The sequence below is a fragment of the Sander vitreus genome, chromosome 15 (assembly GCF_031162955.1).
Source record: "Sander vitreus isolate 19-12246 chromosome 15, sanVit1, whole genome shotgun sequence".
Classification (NCBI taxonomy): Eukaryota; Metazoa; Chordata; class Actinopteri; order Perciformes; family Percidae; genus Sander; species Sander vitreus.
The window spans coordinates 11,835,548-11,853,358 of NC_135869.1; the positions used below are offsets into that span (position 1 = coordinate 11,835,548).

Consider the following 17,811-nt stretch of genomic DNA (forward strand, 5'->3'; position numbering starts at 1 on the left):
TACTGTGGTCTTCCTGTATGTGATTAACTGCCTTTCTTGACACATTCTCTGAATGACACAAAATGATTGCTGCAGCTCGCGGGCCGAAGTGGCCGCTCCATGACCAGTATGAACAGATACATAGGCGCGGAAATAAAAATAGCTGCGCTACGCAGCTATGCGCAATGCTTACGTGCCCGGTCTGTTTTCACTTTAAGTTACCACAGTAATAGGGCACCATATACCCAATTCTTTTTCTCAGTTGTTTTCTCTTTGTCAGTAAGTGTATGGAGTGCTCATACAGTCCAAATATGTACCATTACCTATTAAATGCTTTATGCAGATAATTACTTACCTCTGTACCAACTCCAGTGTAGTAGATGCTGACCATTGATATTCAAGATTGAACGCATAAAAGGAGCCAAAGAAGACGACAAAAGCACTGGCGAAGTCATTAAGTTGGTTAGCTTCAAAGAGGACCTTCCCCTCAATGCTGACCATCCAATGGGTGGAAGACATCAAACTTCTTCCTTAAAAAACAAACAAACATCTCATCTCAATTGCAGTTTGTCACAGAATACCAAACATACATTGCTAATAAAACATCCTCCTCTTCTTCAAACTATTTCTCGTACCTAGCATGATCACCCTTGGTGTGGTGGGCAATGTCACCTCCTGCTCAATGGAAATCTTGGTCGAGGTTGGCTGCAAACCAAAAAAGAAAAGCATCTCACATATTGGAAGTAATTTCTGTTTAAATAAAAAATGTTGAACTGATAGTGAGGCTATAAGAACTTAAAAAAGAAAGTGCTATTACATCTGTCAAGATGGAGATTTGGTCGTCTTGCTCTTGAAATTCATTGCCTGGTGGCTCAGCAAGTGTTGAGGGACCATGTGCTCCTGTGGGCCACGGGGCCAGACCTTCATGTCCAGCTTTCTTCTTCCTCCTGTCTCTCTCAGTTGTCTTTCACAGTTTTCCGGTCACTGGTTGTTGTTCTACATATGAAATGATGAAAATTAATATTTTTAAGTGCATGCATGGGGTTATAAAACACAATTACAACAAGATTAAAAAAAATGCATGCCAGCATTAGTATGCAGGGAACCAGTATAATGTAGGTAACTCTTATATTGTTAGAATAACACAGAATGTTATGTGATGCATTACAAGTTAATCACGTAATAGATAGCTAACAACAACAACACTATTGTGTCAAGAAAAACGTAAAGCCATTATAAAGAGTCCTTAAATCACGTGTTTAATGATCAGTCGAATTTAAGGTTAAGCTGCGAGGGAAATAAATACATTTTACTTTTCTTTTTCCCCATAAACCATGGTAGCTATACACTCAACTCCTAACACCATATTCTTTGAGTTACACAATCTTTTGCTTAGGTCTCATAAACTAAAAAGGATGAATTCAATGAAATATCACATTACAGAATGCTATAATACTACTGTAACGTTGGGCACTGAGGCTAATTTTAGCTGGACATTTTGATGATTTTAAGTGGCCAAACTCTGAAGCCGAGAGAAAAAAAAAATGCTATCCACAAATGCTCCAGATTAACGTTACTTAAAGACGTCTTCCCTGTCACCCGACATAACTTTTAGAGTGGGTGTTTTTTTTAAAGATGTCATTTTAACATTAGATGCTATTAAAACTAGATGGGTAACTGTAGAGGTAACGGTTTAATGTTAACTTTACCTTAATATAAATGCGGTACATTTTGCTTAATCATGCTAAAACACTGACAAACCAACCTACAGACTCAACGTTAGCATTAAGCGGAGGTAATGTTAGCCAAAATGCGGCAACAGCAAGCTAAAAAGCTAGCAGTTACTGACCTTAAACTTCCAGAATATGGGTTACATTTTAATTCAGACAAAGACAATGGTGGTCCGACAAGTGAAAAAGATGTCCCGAACAGCACGTGTAGCTAAAACGAGTTGTGTTAGCTTACCGAACGTCGTCATTATAGCTAATCCTCACAATGGAGAAAATGATAATAGTTAACAGTTTGCTTTTGCCTAGCTATGACGCAGGTCGGTAAACTAAACCTAACGTCGCTGCTTGCGAAGGCTTGTAAGCAGAGATTTTAATGTCACAGAATCAGCAAAGATTGGCCTTACCTTAACGCTAAGTTCAAATCCGGCGGTCAAGCATTTATATCCGTAATGCCTTTCTTGTTTCTCTCAATAAATGATTTACACTGCTGAAAAACATGTCACATTTTTTAATTACCTTCACTGGTAAAAGCATAACAAATAGTGATTTTTTATTTTTCCATTTCATTTCTATGCTTCTATAACATTAACTAACAATTTTATATAAGTCTGTCTTATTCAACTACAGTAGCACTACTGCTGTTGTTTTACAGCAGTCTACCACAAATTCACTGTAAATTAAATGTTATTACCCATAATGCAATGCATATTACAGTAATGAACTGGAAAAGAAAATGATGGTATTTTACTGGGCATTTTGTGGTAAGTAACTGTAGAAATTACAGCTAAGTCTAACAGTGTATGGTTATTGTATTTAGCAGACACTTTTGTCCAAAGCGACAAAATATGAATCTTACAATAGTTAAAATGAACAGTAAACAGTTTCTAAAAGTTGCTAAGCCAATATTAAGCAAAATAGTAATAACAATAATGACAATACAATATCAAATATCGATAATAATAAAAACAAAATAAACAAATACCATAAATATACAAATCATAACTCTAAGAATGAATGAATTATTTAAGTGTAAGATCAACAGATAAGTCTTGAGACCCCTCTTGAAAAACTGTCACATGAACGCAGAACACTAGGCAACTCATATCATAGAATGAACACATATTTTTGCAGGGAATGTGTCTGACCAATCACAGTGGGTGTGGGCCGCCTGGGCCAAAAATGCCAGGGCCGATTTTTTTGTCCCAGTCCAGCCCTGACTTAAGCTATAGTGCGTAGTTTCTGTCTCCCCCCATGAGGAATTCTAAGTAATGACAACAATTCTGTCAGTGCATCCACATGATACAAGCCCTCCGTGATCACGCACCACCCCCAAATCCTCCACGCAGTTGCTAGTAGCCAAGGAGGACACGGAGGATTAAAAAAACATGATGGCCTATTCAGAAGAGGTAATTATCTTTACTTGAGTTTCTGTGTGCGAAACGCCGGATGACACAATTTTCTGAACAGCCATACTGAGAAATACAAAGAGAGTTGTGTGGAGCTGATAGTCTTAGTTAGCTTTGTATCAATTCATTTGGCAATGGCTTGAATGTAATGGACGTTCATTAATATAAAAAAGTTACGCACTAAAGCTTTCTGATTTATCAAGAGAACAGGATTCACCTTAACAATCAGCTCATCAAGTCTGTAACCAAAATCAGAGCAGACAGGGACTGCAGTTTTAGAGTTCAATTTAATGGATGGATGGTCAGATAGATAATGCATCATATTTCCTGCACTGAGGTAAATTAAACAGCCATATAATAGGTTTTTGGCACCCTTTGCTCCTTTCCTTCAAATTCAAGATTTTATATAAACTTTTTTAAAGATATTGAGTTGATTTTCTTAGTTTTGACTTCTTTTGAAAACGTCCAAATGTCTCATTGTAATATTTTAGAGCCGCATATGTGAGAGAGAGAGAGAGACTCATGAAAATCAGATGAGACGGTTTATTTGTGATTTTATCTAAATTTGATTCCTTGGAAAGTGTTTAAAAGTCAAGGGTTTAGCCTTCCAAAGCAGATCATAAAGAGATACTTTCTTATCTGTTTCCTGTATTTGATTATGGTCACAAGGAAAGCTTGAAGGCATACATTGGGCGAGAGATGGGGTACACGCTGGGCATGTTGCTAACACACAAACATAAAAACACATACAGTCACACATAAAGGGAATTTCAACAATCTTTCCATAAAGACACCAAATACTTTGCTGTTAAGCGCTTTCTACTAGAGAATTAGTCCCCAGGAAAACGGTTGACAATGTGCTCTGTGAAATATCCAGAGAAACAAGGAATGTTTTACAGGTCTAGGGTCTGTATGTCAATGTGTCATGCTGACACACCATCAACTCTGGTCATATAGTATGCCAAATAATTCGGTTTTGAGGCAAGACGGAAAGTCTGAACATTTTGGATGAAGCTTACATGTATTTTTACTTTGGCATTAAAGGAACCGCCGTAGCTGATGTGCTCCTCTGTGAGAACGTTGTTTGGTCAGCTTGTATTTTTTTCTTTTTATTTCCATATGCCTTTTAGTAACAAATTCTAATTCTAAATCAACATTGGAATGCTGCGCAAGTTTTTTTTACATGTCTATTCATTTTGTTTAAAGCCGATATTTCCACACAGTTGCAGAGAAAGATAAGGCTACACTTATATTATTACCTCCGCCAAGGAGGTCATGTTTTCGCCTCAGATTGTCTTGTTTGTTTGTTGGTTTGTTTGTTTGTCTGTCAGAAGGATTACGGGAAAAACTACTGGCTCGAGTTTCGTGTAACTTGGTGGAAGGGTGTAGCATGGGCCAAGGAAGGATTACATTTTGGAGCGTATCCGAATTATAGGACGGCTACACTAATTACTTTTTAACTTAACATTCTGAGATTGGGCATTTCTGCTGCATGCATGTGGTGTTGGAATGATCCGGAATTTTCTTTTTTTCACTGCGGTCAAAAAACTGTTTACTCCCCCTGCTTGACCCACACAAAGTGAGGCACGCACCTGTATTAAGAGGGCGATCTAGCAGCAATCTAATAGCACCATAAATTACATTTATATAACCTGTTTGAGGATTTTGACGACAGGTATTCAAAGCTTCATTTATAAACCTCAAAAGAAGCTTTGAATGGGAAAAATGACACCCGGTACAGCCGTACCTTTCAGTCATTACACTGCAGACCTTCTGTTCACCCCAATCCCTGCTCTGCATGACTCATTGCACTTTAGTAAGCACAGCGATTGCACAGCAGTAGTCTCCTATTCAGTATGAGACGAGGCGAAATTATGTGACTCCAGATCTGTAAGTATGTGTGCAGCCCACCGTTACTCTGTATCAGGAAATAAAAGAGACTGTGGGGGAACGTAGTTAAAGCTATAGTGCGCAACTATTTTATATTAATGAACGTAGGTTTTGTCACAGGTCCATTTCAAAGAAATTAATATATGTACTACAAAAGATATTCCGTTCACCTCTATTTCATTGTTGTGGAGGCAGAAATTATGTCTGTATCGGTCTAAATTACTAGATTAAATAAATTTGGGAATATTATAAATCCTTTTTTTGCCAGATGGTTGCACCGACCCCTTAAAGTCTATATACCCACTTGGCAGCTTTAGTGGTAGCAGTGGTAAATTTAAGAGCCCCGCTTAAGATTAATTCATTTTCTTAGATACAGTAGTAATTAAGAAATTATAGCATACTATAACATACAAATATTCAACCAACTTTGTACCATAATAATGTTGGTAGTATGTGTAAATGAACTACTCACAGAAAAACTCAGAGAGACGAGAGAGAGCTGCCCCTCTCTCTCTTTCTCAAACTCAGACTGAACTCAGATGAAATGGTAAAACTAGACAGTGCTGATCAGGAAAAAAACTAAGATTCAGTTACTGTAATGCCTAATTATTGCCCCAAATGTTTTCAGAAACATATTTCAACTTATCGTTTAACTGTTATACAAGATTGTCTATTACCAGATGGCCACCATTATGTGTCAATACGGACATGCTCGACAAGCTTGAATTATGTCACCCACCAGCAGGAGTGTTTATTGGTCTGGTGCGATGCAGTGCATTCTGGTAGTTGTAGTTTTGTTTTTACAATTAGAGCGAAAGTGAATATCACAGCTTCTTTTCTCTGTTTTCTCTGGTCATATAGCACCAATTTAAAAAAAATTGCGCTATTCTACTGCATAGACAGCCCAGTTTTAAGACCCTCTTTCCAGCGGTAAAATACTTATTTAAGTAAAACCACTGTCATATAAGCTCTAATATAATCTACATTTTTGATCGATGAAAGTCTGTGAAAACATAAATAATACCTAAAAAAATTATTCAAAAGCATACTTAGCTATGTATGACTTTATGAACCTTGACTGTTGACCAGCAGGCTTTACAGCAACATCACAAAAACTTTCTCACTTCCCACGCCAGTCTCTCTGTAACCAAGGGCAACAAAACGTTTAGGCAGTCAGTAGCAAGGCTGCAGGTTCCCATATGGAATTCAATTTGTGAATATGTACAAAACAAAACTGCCTAAATAAAAATAATTTGCTTGCAAGTTATAAGTTTTACTTTTGAGATGACAATTGTTTTGCTTCAATGAGAAGTTTTGTTTAAATATACTGGCAAAAATCTAATTCCATACCTCCCACACAATTAAGGGCATTCAGTATATTACCGCAATGTGCCATTACTGTGCACTCAATAACACTGTGTGGTGCAGCAGGAGAGTAGAAGGCTTTGCTGCTCATTCCAGATAGAGGATGGATACCCGAACCGAGCTCGTCGGGACCCGACCTGACGGGCCGCGCCGGGTTCAGACAGATATTTAGAAATGATGTTCGGGTCGGGCTCGGTCACATCAGGCGATAAGGCATTGAACATTTACAATTTAAAAAAGCTTATTACGGTATGTAGGTTCGCGCCTGTGTTAACGTGCTCTTGTTGCCCCGTGTGCGCTGATGCATTCATCTGTTGACATTTCTGAATGCCTTCCTACAGTTGCTTAATAAAAGCGGGCTTTGCACACAAACAAACATATGTGTCATTAGTATGAGAAAAAAAACGAGATTTTAACTGTATCGGGCTCGGGTCAGGCTCGGACATAAATATCTTACTATATCTCACCGGAGAACATTTCACACAGCTAAGTTTAATTGGGTTTTTCTTTCTCTATAACTGTCACTCAAGTTTTGGAGGCGTAACTGAAAGTAATTTTTGATAGGACACAGCTGCATCTGTTGTCTGTGAATAACTTGCTTATCTAGTTTTCTTTTGAGGAAACGAGATGGCTTATAATCACACACCCAGACAGAAAACACAATTATTTCCAATTTTTGTTATAACTTCTAAACAGAAAATTCAATCTGTCAAAGCTGTCTTAAATAAGTTGTCTTTCTCTCAGACAGACATGTATTTATACTTTCATCAGTTAGTAGCTAGATAGTAACACTTTGGAAAAAACAAATGTAGGGGGAAAATGTATTATGGTAATTTGATCTTTTAGATTTAAATGTGTGTTAGAGAAAATGAGAGAGGGCGTTGGACAAAGGTGAGAGGATTAATGAAAGAAATCAATCATCTAAATGTGCAAGGCCTTGCTCCCATGTATCCAATAATGTCTCATTTAAATAAAAATAAGAGACCACTGAAAAGCCATATTGAATTTCCTCTTGCAATTCCGTGACTGCGTGGTCCCACCGGCTATTAGTGCGCCGTGGGGGATAGATGCTCAATGCTCTATGATCTGTGGGTCTGCCACAGAGCGGTCTCAGTGAGAAATAAGCCTGATGACATTACCTTCTCCTTTCCATTCAAGTTATTTATTATCAAATGCACAACAATTAGGCTCCCTCCAACAGTGCTAATTAATTATGTAAATCACACAAGTAAAAAACAAAATGAGAATCTAAGATATTAAATAGTGCAAGTTAAAATATAGGTATAATATAACATAAATTAAAATATGAAATAAAGTAGAGAAGTGTTGGTAGTGTGCAATCTTTGGTGAAATTAAAAGAGCTTCATTTAAACTTTGCAACTTCATAAATTCAGTGTAGAGTGTGAGCAGCCTCGGTGCCAGAGAAGCTTTTAATGGAGCTATCTTTGAAAAACCTGTGTCGCTTAACATTACCGTCACTGTGTGAGAGTTGGTGTTATGTAGCAGCTGTGGGTCTAACACAAAATCATCCAGTGCATTTTAGTTTTTTTTTCTTTTCTGCCTGAGTCAAACTGCCAAAGCAGAGCCATGAATAGAGCCTGGCATTTCCGCATCAGGACTCTTGTCTCTGTCAGAGCTGTTTTCACGGATGCTACTTGAGGGCACGTTTGTGTTTGGCGCTTTACATTCTGTGACTTTAACTCTGACATTGACTTATACTGTCATTTGAGTTTTCATGGAGTAAACATCCACACAACTCAAGGCGCAGTGTGAATGGGGCCATGTGTGCAATCGTGTGTGTGACCCTGTTTTCTGAAAACTGAAAACAGGGGTCAGGTTTCAGATTAAGAAAAGAGGTGCTGTGGCCGGGTTGGTTCAGTGAGTAGAGCAGGCGCACATATACTGAGAGGTTTATGCCTCGACGCAGAGGTCCAGGGTTTGAAGCCGACCTGTGACGATTTCCTGCATGTCTTCCCCTCTCTCTCCCCTTTCTCATCTAGCTGTCCTGTCACATTAAAGGTGGAAAAGCCCAAAAAATAATCTTAAAAAAGAAAAGAGGTGCTAGATGCATTTTCCTCAGAAAGCCCTCAGCCTGGACATAATGTTAATCAGCTGAGAGAAAGCATTGACGTACATTTGGCACTAACACGCCACAAAGATGTGGCTAATTAAAAGTAATTGGCTGTGAGTATATAAAACATTATCACAGTGTACCATAATATTGTTTCTGATTAGTACGCTTGTAGTTGAAAAAACTCTTTAAATCTTCAACGTTTTTTAAGGACAATGACCCCATAGCTAAAACAGAGACGGAGCAGGGACCCCTACTACTTTTTTTTCTTTTTTTATTAAGCTGCATTTTAAACTGGGCCGCATGGATGGATATTCCTATATTATTTATACATCAGGTTTTAATGTTAAACATACATGTGGAAGGCACAGTAAATCCTTAGGCTTAACTGTATCCATGGATGGCTTACAAAGTGGCTACCTTACCTGTGGACTAAATTCTAATGGATGTTTTTGTTTTTTTGATGAATCAGCTGCTTTATCTTTGCTAATAATATGGTGGATTCATTAGTTAATTTACATTTTTTGAAAAAAAAAAACTTTCCATGATCATTTAGCCTATAAAATGTCAGAAAATAGTGAAAATGCCTGGTGCAATTTTTTGAAATGGCTTTTTTTGTCCAACTAACCAGTTCTATTAAATTTCCATTTAAAGAAAACTCACAAATCCTCTCATTTGAGAAGCTGGAACCAGCGAACATTTGACATTTTTGCCTGGAAAAATAATTTTTGTGGAGACTAATATGTTTTTAGAGGCTTATAGTGACTTTACAGTGACTTTGTATTGTAAATTATTTTACCTAATTAACAACAGAACAATAGTTATAGTTACTTGATATATGCAAGGCCTTGGTCAAAAATATTTGGGATTCACAGTGTTAACTGGATATTTTTTACATTTAAAGTGGATTTCTCAGTATATCTGGGACTATGTAACATATACATCTCATAAAAATCTCACTTTGTGTCTAAAAGAGCATTTTCCCCTTGTTTATCATCTTCCCATATCTCGTTCCATTTTACCCCCCAATTTGACGCCTCACCCCTCTCCATTGCCCCTCCTGCGTGAAGCCAAACTGTCGGCTGTGGAGAGAAGTAACTGCATGTGCAGGACACCGTGCAACATGACCCGCTACAACAAAGAGTTGTCCATGGTCAAAATCCCCAGCAAGACCTCGGCCCGCTACCTGCAGAAGAAGTTCAACAAGTCCGAGAAGTACATCACGTAAGTAGCCAGTAACAAAGTTCTTAATGATACTCTGGTACTGCTAATGTTAGGTAGATTAAGTAGAATTCCCTAAATTCTAATAGCATACAGTTAATCTGAAATTTTTTTTGTTTTAATTACTTTAAACCTGCCCATTGAACCAATTAATTCAACTTTCAAGCAACGATAATAAGTAATCAATGCTTTCATTTTCCCTAAATTATTAGCAGCGAGCAGTTGGGAACACCTGTGAATTGATTCACACCATCTCTTAATATGGTTTGTCATCTGTTGTAGGCCATGAAATACCACAAAAAAAAAAGATTGTGGGAAAATCTCAGAATGCTTGTCTAATTTAAGAGTATTCCTAATTCACAAAGCAAATACAATAAAAACAAATCGGGGATCTGATGTAGTGTTTTTTTATTTTTCGGAATTCGTTTTTACAAAGAAATATAAGAGAGAAAAAAAATAGGAAACATTTGTGAATGAGGAAACGCACATTTAAAGGAAAAAAAATGCAAACTCACCACAGAGGATCTGAGCCTCTTTGCTGCCCACATTGTCTCCTATAGCCCTTTAATGAATGATTTAAAGAACTGGAATCAATGTGAAAAAGCTGAGCTACTGCAACGAGCGTGTTCTCCTACACAGTGGTTGTGTTTCCCTAGTTGCTTAGCTCAGTAGAAAAATAATAGACTGTTGCAGATTTTCTTGCTTGCCAATTGATCGTCTGGTATGGGATTCATCAGGAATAATGCCTTATTTTGCCTGTTGTAGAGACAACATCTTGGTGCTGGATGTGTTCTTTGAGGCTTTAAACTACGAGACCATTGATCAAAAGAAAGCTTACGAGGTGGCAGGCTTGCTTGGTAAGTTTAACTCAATGCTATCTTTATTTTACAAAACTGGATCCAGTCTACGTTAGTCACAATCATGCTACTTTTAAAAATGATGTGTTGATTCATGGGACATGGCCCACCCTAACTCATGGCAGCAGATTTAGATCGCTCTTAGATGATTGAAAGATGCCTGATTGGATGGTCATGGAGTATGTGACAAGTCATTAACAAAATGTTGGCACTGTGAGATACTGTGAGCCAGCTAAATTTGACAATTTTGTCAGTTATGTTTTATAACATCTATAAATGAAAAGAGCATCGATAACCCTCTCCACAAGTTTTAACTGAACATAAAAAGGCCATTGCACTTGCTTGTTTTAATGTTTAAGTGTGTTGCTTTCACTTGTTTTAATGTTGACCAATTAATTGACACAAGCAGAGATCTTTTGAAAACAAACATAGACCACATAAACTGCCAAATAAAAACAGCCAAATGCGATTCATTTCAGGTTACTTGAGACATTGTATATGAAAAGTAAAATATACTAAAAATACTAATATTACTAACTAACTCAAACTTGACAGGGTCAAACAAATGATCAAGTTTAGGGTCTGTTTCATTGAGACAGATCAAGGTTTTGTTGTTTTCAAATATATTTTAATTAAGAAATCCCTCTTAATGCCATGGTGTAGCATTTGCCTTGCAAGCTAATGGTCAGTAATAGATAGAATAAAGCAAAAAATATGGCAATGGTTTGTCAAAGTTGGCATTATCAGTTGCGTTCAGTTGAGTCCGGTTGTAAAGACATGGGTAGGGCGGGGGTTTAATGGTGGGCCTCTGCAGAACTCTAAGGATCTGTTGTGATGTGTGAAAGTAATGGATGACGTTGAGGCACAGACACCATGACACAAAGCTGAGTGTCATTTCAAGACCTTTATTATTTTCATTTATCAGGACACCTTGGAGTGTCTAATTGTGCCTGTTCTGTGGCCACTTACCTGCAGTTCACTATAACTTGCACCACAATTATGTTGGAGATGTGTTGTCATGCAACTTTAACAGACTTCTGCCAGCCAGTTAGAATCAAGTATTTTCCTTTGCCATGGCATAACTGTTTCTAATTAGTATTCATATTTTCCTCTGTTTCTCTTTCTTTCCTCTTCTCTTTGTGTGACTGTGTCCTTCTACAGGAGATATTGGAGGCCAGATGGGTCTGTTCATTGGAGCCAGCATCCTCACCATCCTTGAGCTGTTTGACTATGCTTATGAGGTCAGTCTCAAGTTGCTTTTGCACACTTTAATTATTAAATTATTATACTGTGGACACATCAAAATCATCCACACATGTCGGTCCTTTATAGCCTCTCACAGCTTTTGCCAGTGCAATAATTGTTGATGGTTGATAGATTTAGTTTAGTTTGTTTAGTTTTTCTGTGAAGAGCTAGAGCGTTCCTACTACGTACTTACGCTCAATTTTCATTTCCCTTCAGTACTACATCTGGGTCTGCGGTATAGTCTTGGGTTTTCTCCAGCCAAATTTTTGGCGGTCCAATCAGCGAACAGAGGGAGTGGCTGAGAACAATGACATTGAGGCCATGTGCTAGAGTGGCGGAGAAAGATGCGAGCGAAGCCATTCAGTCTGTTGTGGCAACGCTGCCGAATATCCAGAAGTTAAAGCCCGATCAAGAACAATCTTTGCTGAGTTTTGTTGGTGGCCATGATGTTGTGGCCCTCCTCCCCACGGGGTTTGGGAAATTTTGATTTTCCAGCTCGCTCCGTTAGTGGTGAAGGAGTTGGCTAAGGCTAACGCTAGCAATGCTAATGCTAATTATAAGACTTGCCGGTCTGCCCTCTTGTTGCACATGCGCATGACATGACTGGGCAGATCCAATAGTTTTAAACTTTAACAGAGTACCCGCCTTCAAGGAAGTTAACACTTGTCACTGGAGAGTGGCCAGACTCTCTGTACAAATGAAATGTACGAGAGTCTGGTAGGACCAGGCTAAGAGTGTTGACCATTAAAGTTGACAACAGAAACAATCTCACTAATACAAAAAGCAGATAAGAGACAGATTTACTTCAAAGCTGGCTGAGATGAAGGAATGTGTGCTGGTGCTTTGTGTGCTGGTGCTTTTCCATTACCTCTGCTTTCATGTGTGGCCCTCTTTGGAGCTCCTTATGCTGCTTTCAGCTGCACAGGGTTCTGACAGGCACATAATAATCTTCACATCCCCTAAGGTTGTGTAAATCCACAGGAAAAGTAATTTGTTTCATTTTAATTGCCATAATTGAGTAATTGAGATCAGATACCCTCATGTCACTGACATAAGCAGCTCTCAAACACCTTTTAATAGCTTGCATCCTGAAATAATTGTGATGGCATATTTTATTGCCATACTTTTTAACCTAATTACTTTTTGGCTAGACCGACCAGCATGGCGATATTGTTGACGAACTGACCGAAGAGCCGATTAATTAACCCGACTCGTGTCACTGAACCGGGAGAATCGAGTGCCATGCGCCAATGAACCGACTCACTCCTATTTTTTTTACCTCATTCGTGCCGTTGTGTGTAGCTGGTATTCTTCTGCTACTGTGTGTGTAGTAATCTAGCTCATTAGCGCCTCCACTGGAGTGGTGGTAGAATCAATCAGGAAATGGGCTACTGAACGAGACCAAATGTAACCCATGGATGTATTAAGATGTAACCGTGCAACCGTTCGAGTCTAATGTAAGCGGTGTCTTGGTTCTCAGCAAGTTTGAGTTATTAACCAAGCCTTGTTTCTGGTGCATCTCAGATGATTGCGTTCATGACAATTCACACATTATCAATGGGGAAGTACATCACATACAAATACACGTCATGTTATCTTGGTAGTTATGTTAAGTTAAATGTTTGTTACATGGTAGGTAGGCTGTCACGAGGAGACCGCGCACCAGGCTACTAAACGAGACCATAACCGTGCCTAATGCGTGAGTCTATGTAATCAAATGGGTGTCTAGGTTTTTAGAATTCTAGCATCAAAAATCTTCTTTAAAATAGCACCATCTGATAGCGCAAGGAAAAAATGCCAGTGGAACTTAAGTTTTAGTTTCCAGCGGAGATATTAATGTCAGTGCACCAAAAAGAGCACAGAAGAAATCAACAGTAAAGTTGTCTGGTGGTATTAAGTAAATACAGTCTAGTACAGTGTAGGTTTCAGTTCGTCCATGAAAAAATGCTGCAACTCCTCAAGACCAACATTTGAGGCTGTGCTACAGGTCTGTTTAACAAAGTAACATGAATTACACAATAACACTTTACAACAACAACTATTGCAATGAAAAGCAGTCATAAATTATTTGTCTTAAACATATTTTAACAATGTCATGTGATGTGCTACTTGAGTACACAACAAACATCTATGACTGGGACCACTACAGATAAACATTTAATATCTATATTCACATTATAGACATTATCGCTTACTATACCTGTAACAATTTGGCCACAATTAGCACATTGATCACACATGGTCCAGCCATATACTAGGTCTTTACCTAGTCTTGTTTACTTCGAAGTCAAATATTCCTGTACATTCAGTAATTACAAGAAGAGCTCATGGGGATCTTCTATACCAGACTAATTGATGCCTCTCTGACTTTTATTTACCAATCTGCAGGTGGTGAAAGACAGACTACTGGATTTACTGAGCAGAGAGGAGGAGGAGGAGAGTCATGGAGAGGATGTGGTAAGAGCAACATTTAACCTCACTTGTCATTCTTCCTCGCAGAGTTCTGTGTAAGTGGAGTGTGTAGATTGAGTGTAATTTCACTCACACTGACCATGCATATTAAACATTGCCCTATCCTTTCCCCCTCCACACAAGCATGTAGAAAGAAAACCTTAGAAAATGTAAGACTGTACAGACTGAAGGAAGCATGCCAATTTGGCAGAAAAACGCTCTGCTCTTTGAAGAAGCTTTCAAAGAATCAGAACAGCAACAAGGACTCTGCTGGGAGCAACCCCCCTTAGCAAACATGCATGAATACAGTAACATCAAATCATAGTTAAATCAACAATACTAAAAGCTGCTGTATGAGGAGAAGGTCAGGGTGGCGTTTGCATGACGGTATATGCAGGGTAGTTAGTAATAAGTGTGCTGTTTGCGCAAAGGTTTCACTTTGAGCTCAGCTTTAGTGGACTATGATTCACATTAAGCTCAACTTTTGTGAACTTTGACACACATTTGATTTGTTGACTATCTACAAACCTAAGCACCACTTAGCACTTTGAGGTAGCAGAGGGGCAGAGAGTCTAAAATGCATATTACAATAAGAGTATCCTGCTCCTTTACAGTCATTGCATCCAGAAGTCAATGGTAAAAAATATATCTCTTGAATAAAACATGTTAACTTAGTTTCCTGTTAACCATCTTGCTAATGTGACTGGATAGTGCTGCCATGTTACCGGATAGTTAGAATATCAGTGGCTAGCTCTCCAGCCAAAGTAGCATGGCAAGTTACACAAGTAGTCACAACATCACCAGAAAAAAATATTTCACAAGGATGCCCAAAGGAATTTGCTCTAGGCACTAACTATTTCAATCTTTTTTCCCAGAGTTCCTGTGACCAGGTGGCAAACCACTCAGAGTCCATCAGCCACACTGTGACAGTCCCCCTGCAGACAACGCTGGGCACCTTGGAGGAGATCTCCTGCTGAGGCCCCCCCCGCCTGTGCCCCTCAGAGCCACGCACAGCCAGAGGCTGCCTCCACTGGGTGGCGCTACATCCTCTGTTACGGCATCCTGCAGGACCTGAACAGGGGAGGGGAGGAGACGAGGACAAGAACAGAAATTGTCCTAAGGACAGCGCTGTGCTCTGTCACACCGCCCTGTCTGAAACACTGATGGGGATTAAGGAGCTGTCGGCTGGACTTATCAGCCCTCTCTGTCTCCCTGCACTGTACTGTGGTGGGAGGGTGGCCTCCACTGTGCCAGACCTGCAGTGGGTTCTGTGTCTCCACATACACGCACACAGAAAATCGGAGAATGGGTGGGACAACTACCCATAAAGGGGTCTTACCCCTGTGCAGCATATCTATGTAACAAACACATTCATAAGTCGCTCACTGCCAAATGAACTGTACAAAATTGGTTTTCAACTGCATGCATCGCTCTATCTTGCTCTCTTCTGCTGATGCATACGCTGGACTGCAGTGTTGCTTTACTATACATGTGTGCCATTTGTCTCTCTCTATCTGCAGGACAGGCCTGTGACAAGGCCCCAGGTGAGATATCAAACTTCGAATGTACAGATTGAACATATGGTTGTTTAAAAGCATAATTCAGGTGATACCAATCCTTCGAAAATGTATTCTAATGAAAGATTCTTTCTTAGTTAATTATCTTGAAGGGAAAGGTGGTTGGTGATGTATGAACATTACTGAGGGGGGGAAAAAAACCTTTGTTCCCTAAAACAGTGAAATCTGAACATTTTGCAGCCCACATTTTTGCATATTTTTCACCTGTCAGTTTCAATTTAGTCAGTTTACTAAAAGGCATGCTTGCTATGTGACTCCTGGGGTGTAAAGCTGTTCCCTACAGACATATTTGAAGGGATGTCATACTCTTACTGTTAATTTATATGAATAAATGGCTTCTGGCTGCACCTTGTTTGCCTACCAGACAGCAAGCCAACTACAAACGCTGCAACAAATGGATATACCCAGTGTTGTTGAACCATTATTTCATTAAGAGAATGTCAAAATGATATTTCAGACAGCTATTACCACTTCATCAAGGGTGGAATCATTTTAACTTTCAACAAAAACAAAACAACCCCAGGCTTGACAATTTTAATCAATTTTCATGATCATAGAACTTGTTACAAAAGCACCATGAGGGGGTTCAGCCAGGATTTTTTTTAGGATATAGGGTCTGCTGTGATATGGTGTAAATATCGGGGGGTTTTTCTCATAAAAATGGGTACCACGCAGATGTGCCCAAAGCAGATCTAATCTAAAAGAACATCAACTTCGAGTCCAGAAGTGACTTCATATTTGTCACATTTTTTTCATAATGTTACTCTTTCAGTAGGTGAGAATGTTACGTAACAGGCAGTAGCATTTTGAGGGCAGTTCAATGTCATGCTAAACACACTTTGCTACAAACACCAGGCTTTCTTTCAAATACAGGGCTATCTGAGCCTTCAGTGTCCTCAGAAACAACAGTTACATATAAACGGCTTTACACCAAAAGTTTGTGTAAGACCATGTGGAAAATTTAGTGTATCTGAATTCATGATCATCCTAGCTTGGTCTTTGTCATCATGGTAATGTACATTACAGGTAGGAATGAATTCAAGTGCTTTTGTTTGAATTATGATTTCCCATCTGTGGCTCAACCTGCTGTGTGTACTATCTCATGTTGTGGCTTCAGATGAACAAAATTCTCAGCTGACCTGCAGGGGTGTGAGACAAACGTGTCTCGCTTCTCTTGGTGACAACGACACTGGCTGATTCTTCTCTCTACTTTGGCTTCAATTGTTATCGCAGGACAGCGTTTTCTCATTTTGTGATGCAGCATACAGTGTGTGTTTTTAATGTGAAACAATTAAATTAAAAAGTTGTTTTGCAGTGGTGGCGTTCTGTTGTGGCAAGGCAAGTTTATTTGTATTGCACTGTTCAACAAGAAAGCAATTCAAAATGCTTTACAGTACATAAGAGATAATGTAAAAGAAATACAAGGCAATGTAACAAGACTAAGAGTCTACAGCCATGCTAACAGCTCTGTGAGACTGTACTGAGCTAAATGTCAGCATGCCAACATTTCTAATTAACACTAAACACAGATACAGCTGAGACTGATAGGAATGTCATTAGTTTTACAGGTATTTGGTCATTAACCAAAGTATCGGACAAAATCAAAAAATGCCTCATAATGGTGCCAGATAAAAAGTTAGAGGATTACAAATGTTATTATACTGTAGTTCAGCCAGAAGGAGACTCAAAATCAAAAATGTCAACCTCATGTGATGCTACAGGAAAAGTCAGGGAATCTCCAGTAGGATTTATCCTTTGGGGTCCATTGATATCGTCTGTATACATTTTAGTGGCAATCCATCCAGTAGTTGTTGAGATGTATTTCAGTCTGGACCAAAAGTTTTTGACTGACAGACAAAGCAGCATTACCTCCCTAGAGCCATGTCACTCGCTAGCGTGGCTAAATAAAAAATATATATAATAAGATGAAAGATATGATTAAGCTTATATTAAATAAAATGGAATAAACAGAAAAAAGTGCATAAGAATGTAAATCCCGAAATTTATTCTAAAAAAATA

At 38.8% G+C, this 17,811-nt stretch overlaps 1 protein-coding gene across 2 annotated transcripts in view; it reads left to right on the plus strand.

Annotated features, from left to right (window-relative positions):
- Positions 1-17,106, plus strand: part of asic2 (acid-sensing (proton-gated) ion channel 2) — a 410,215-nt gene extending 393,109 nt beyond the window's left edge. For both annotated transcript variants that reach the window (XM_078270169.1, XM_078270168.1), the window contains 5 exons: positions 9,512-9,665; positions 10,428-10,519; positions 11,681-11,760; positions 14,153-14,221; positions 15,091-17,106. In XM_078270169.1, the coding sequence (XP_078126295.1) occupies positions 9,512-9,665; positions 10,428-10,519; positions 11,681-11,760; positions 14,153-14,221; positions 15,091-15,192 (497 nt within the window). In that variant the 3' untranslated portion in view covers positions 15,193-17,106. The remainder of the gene's footprint in view (positions 1-9,511; positions 9,666-10,427; positions 10,520-11,680; positions 11,761-14,152; positions 14,222-15,090) is intronic.
- Positions 17,107-17,811: the final 705 nt, after the last annotated feature.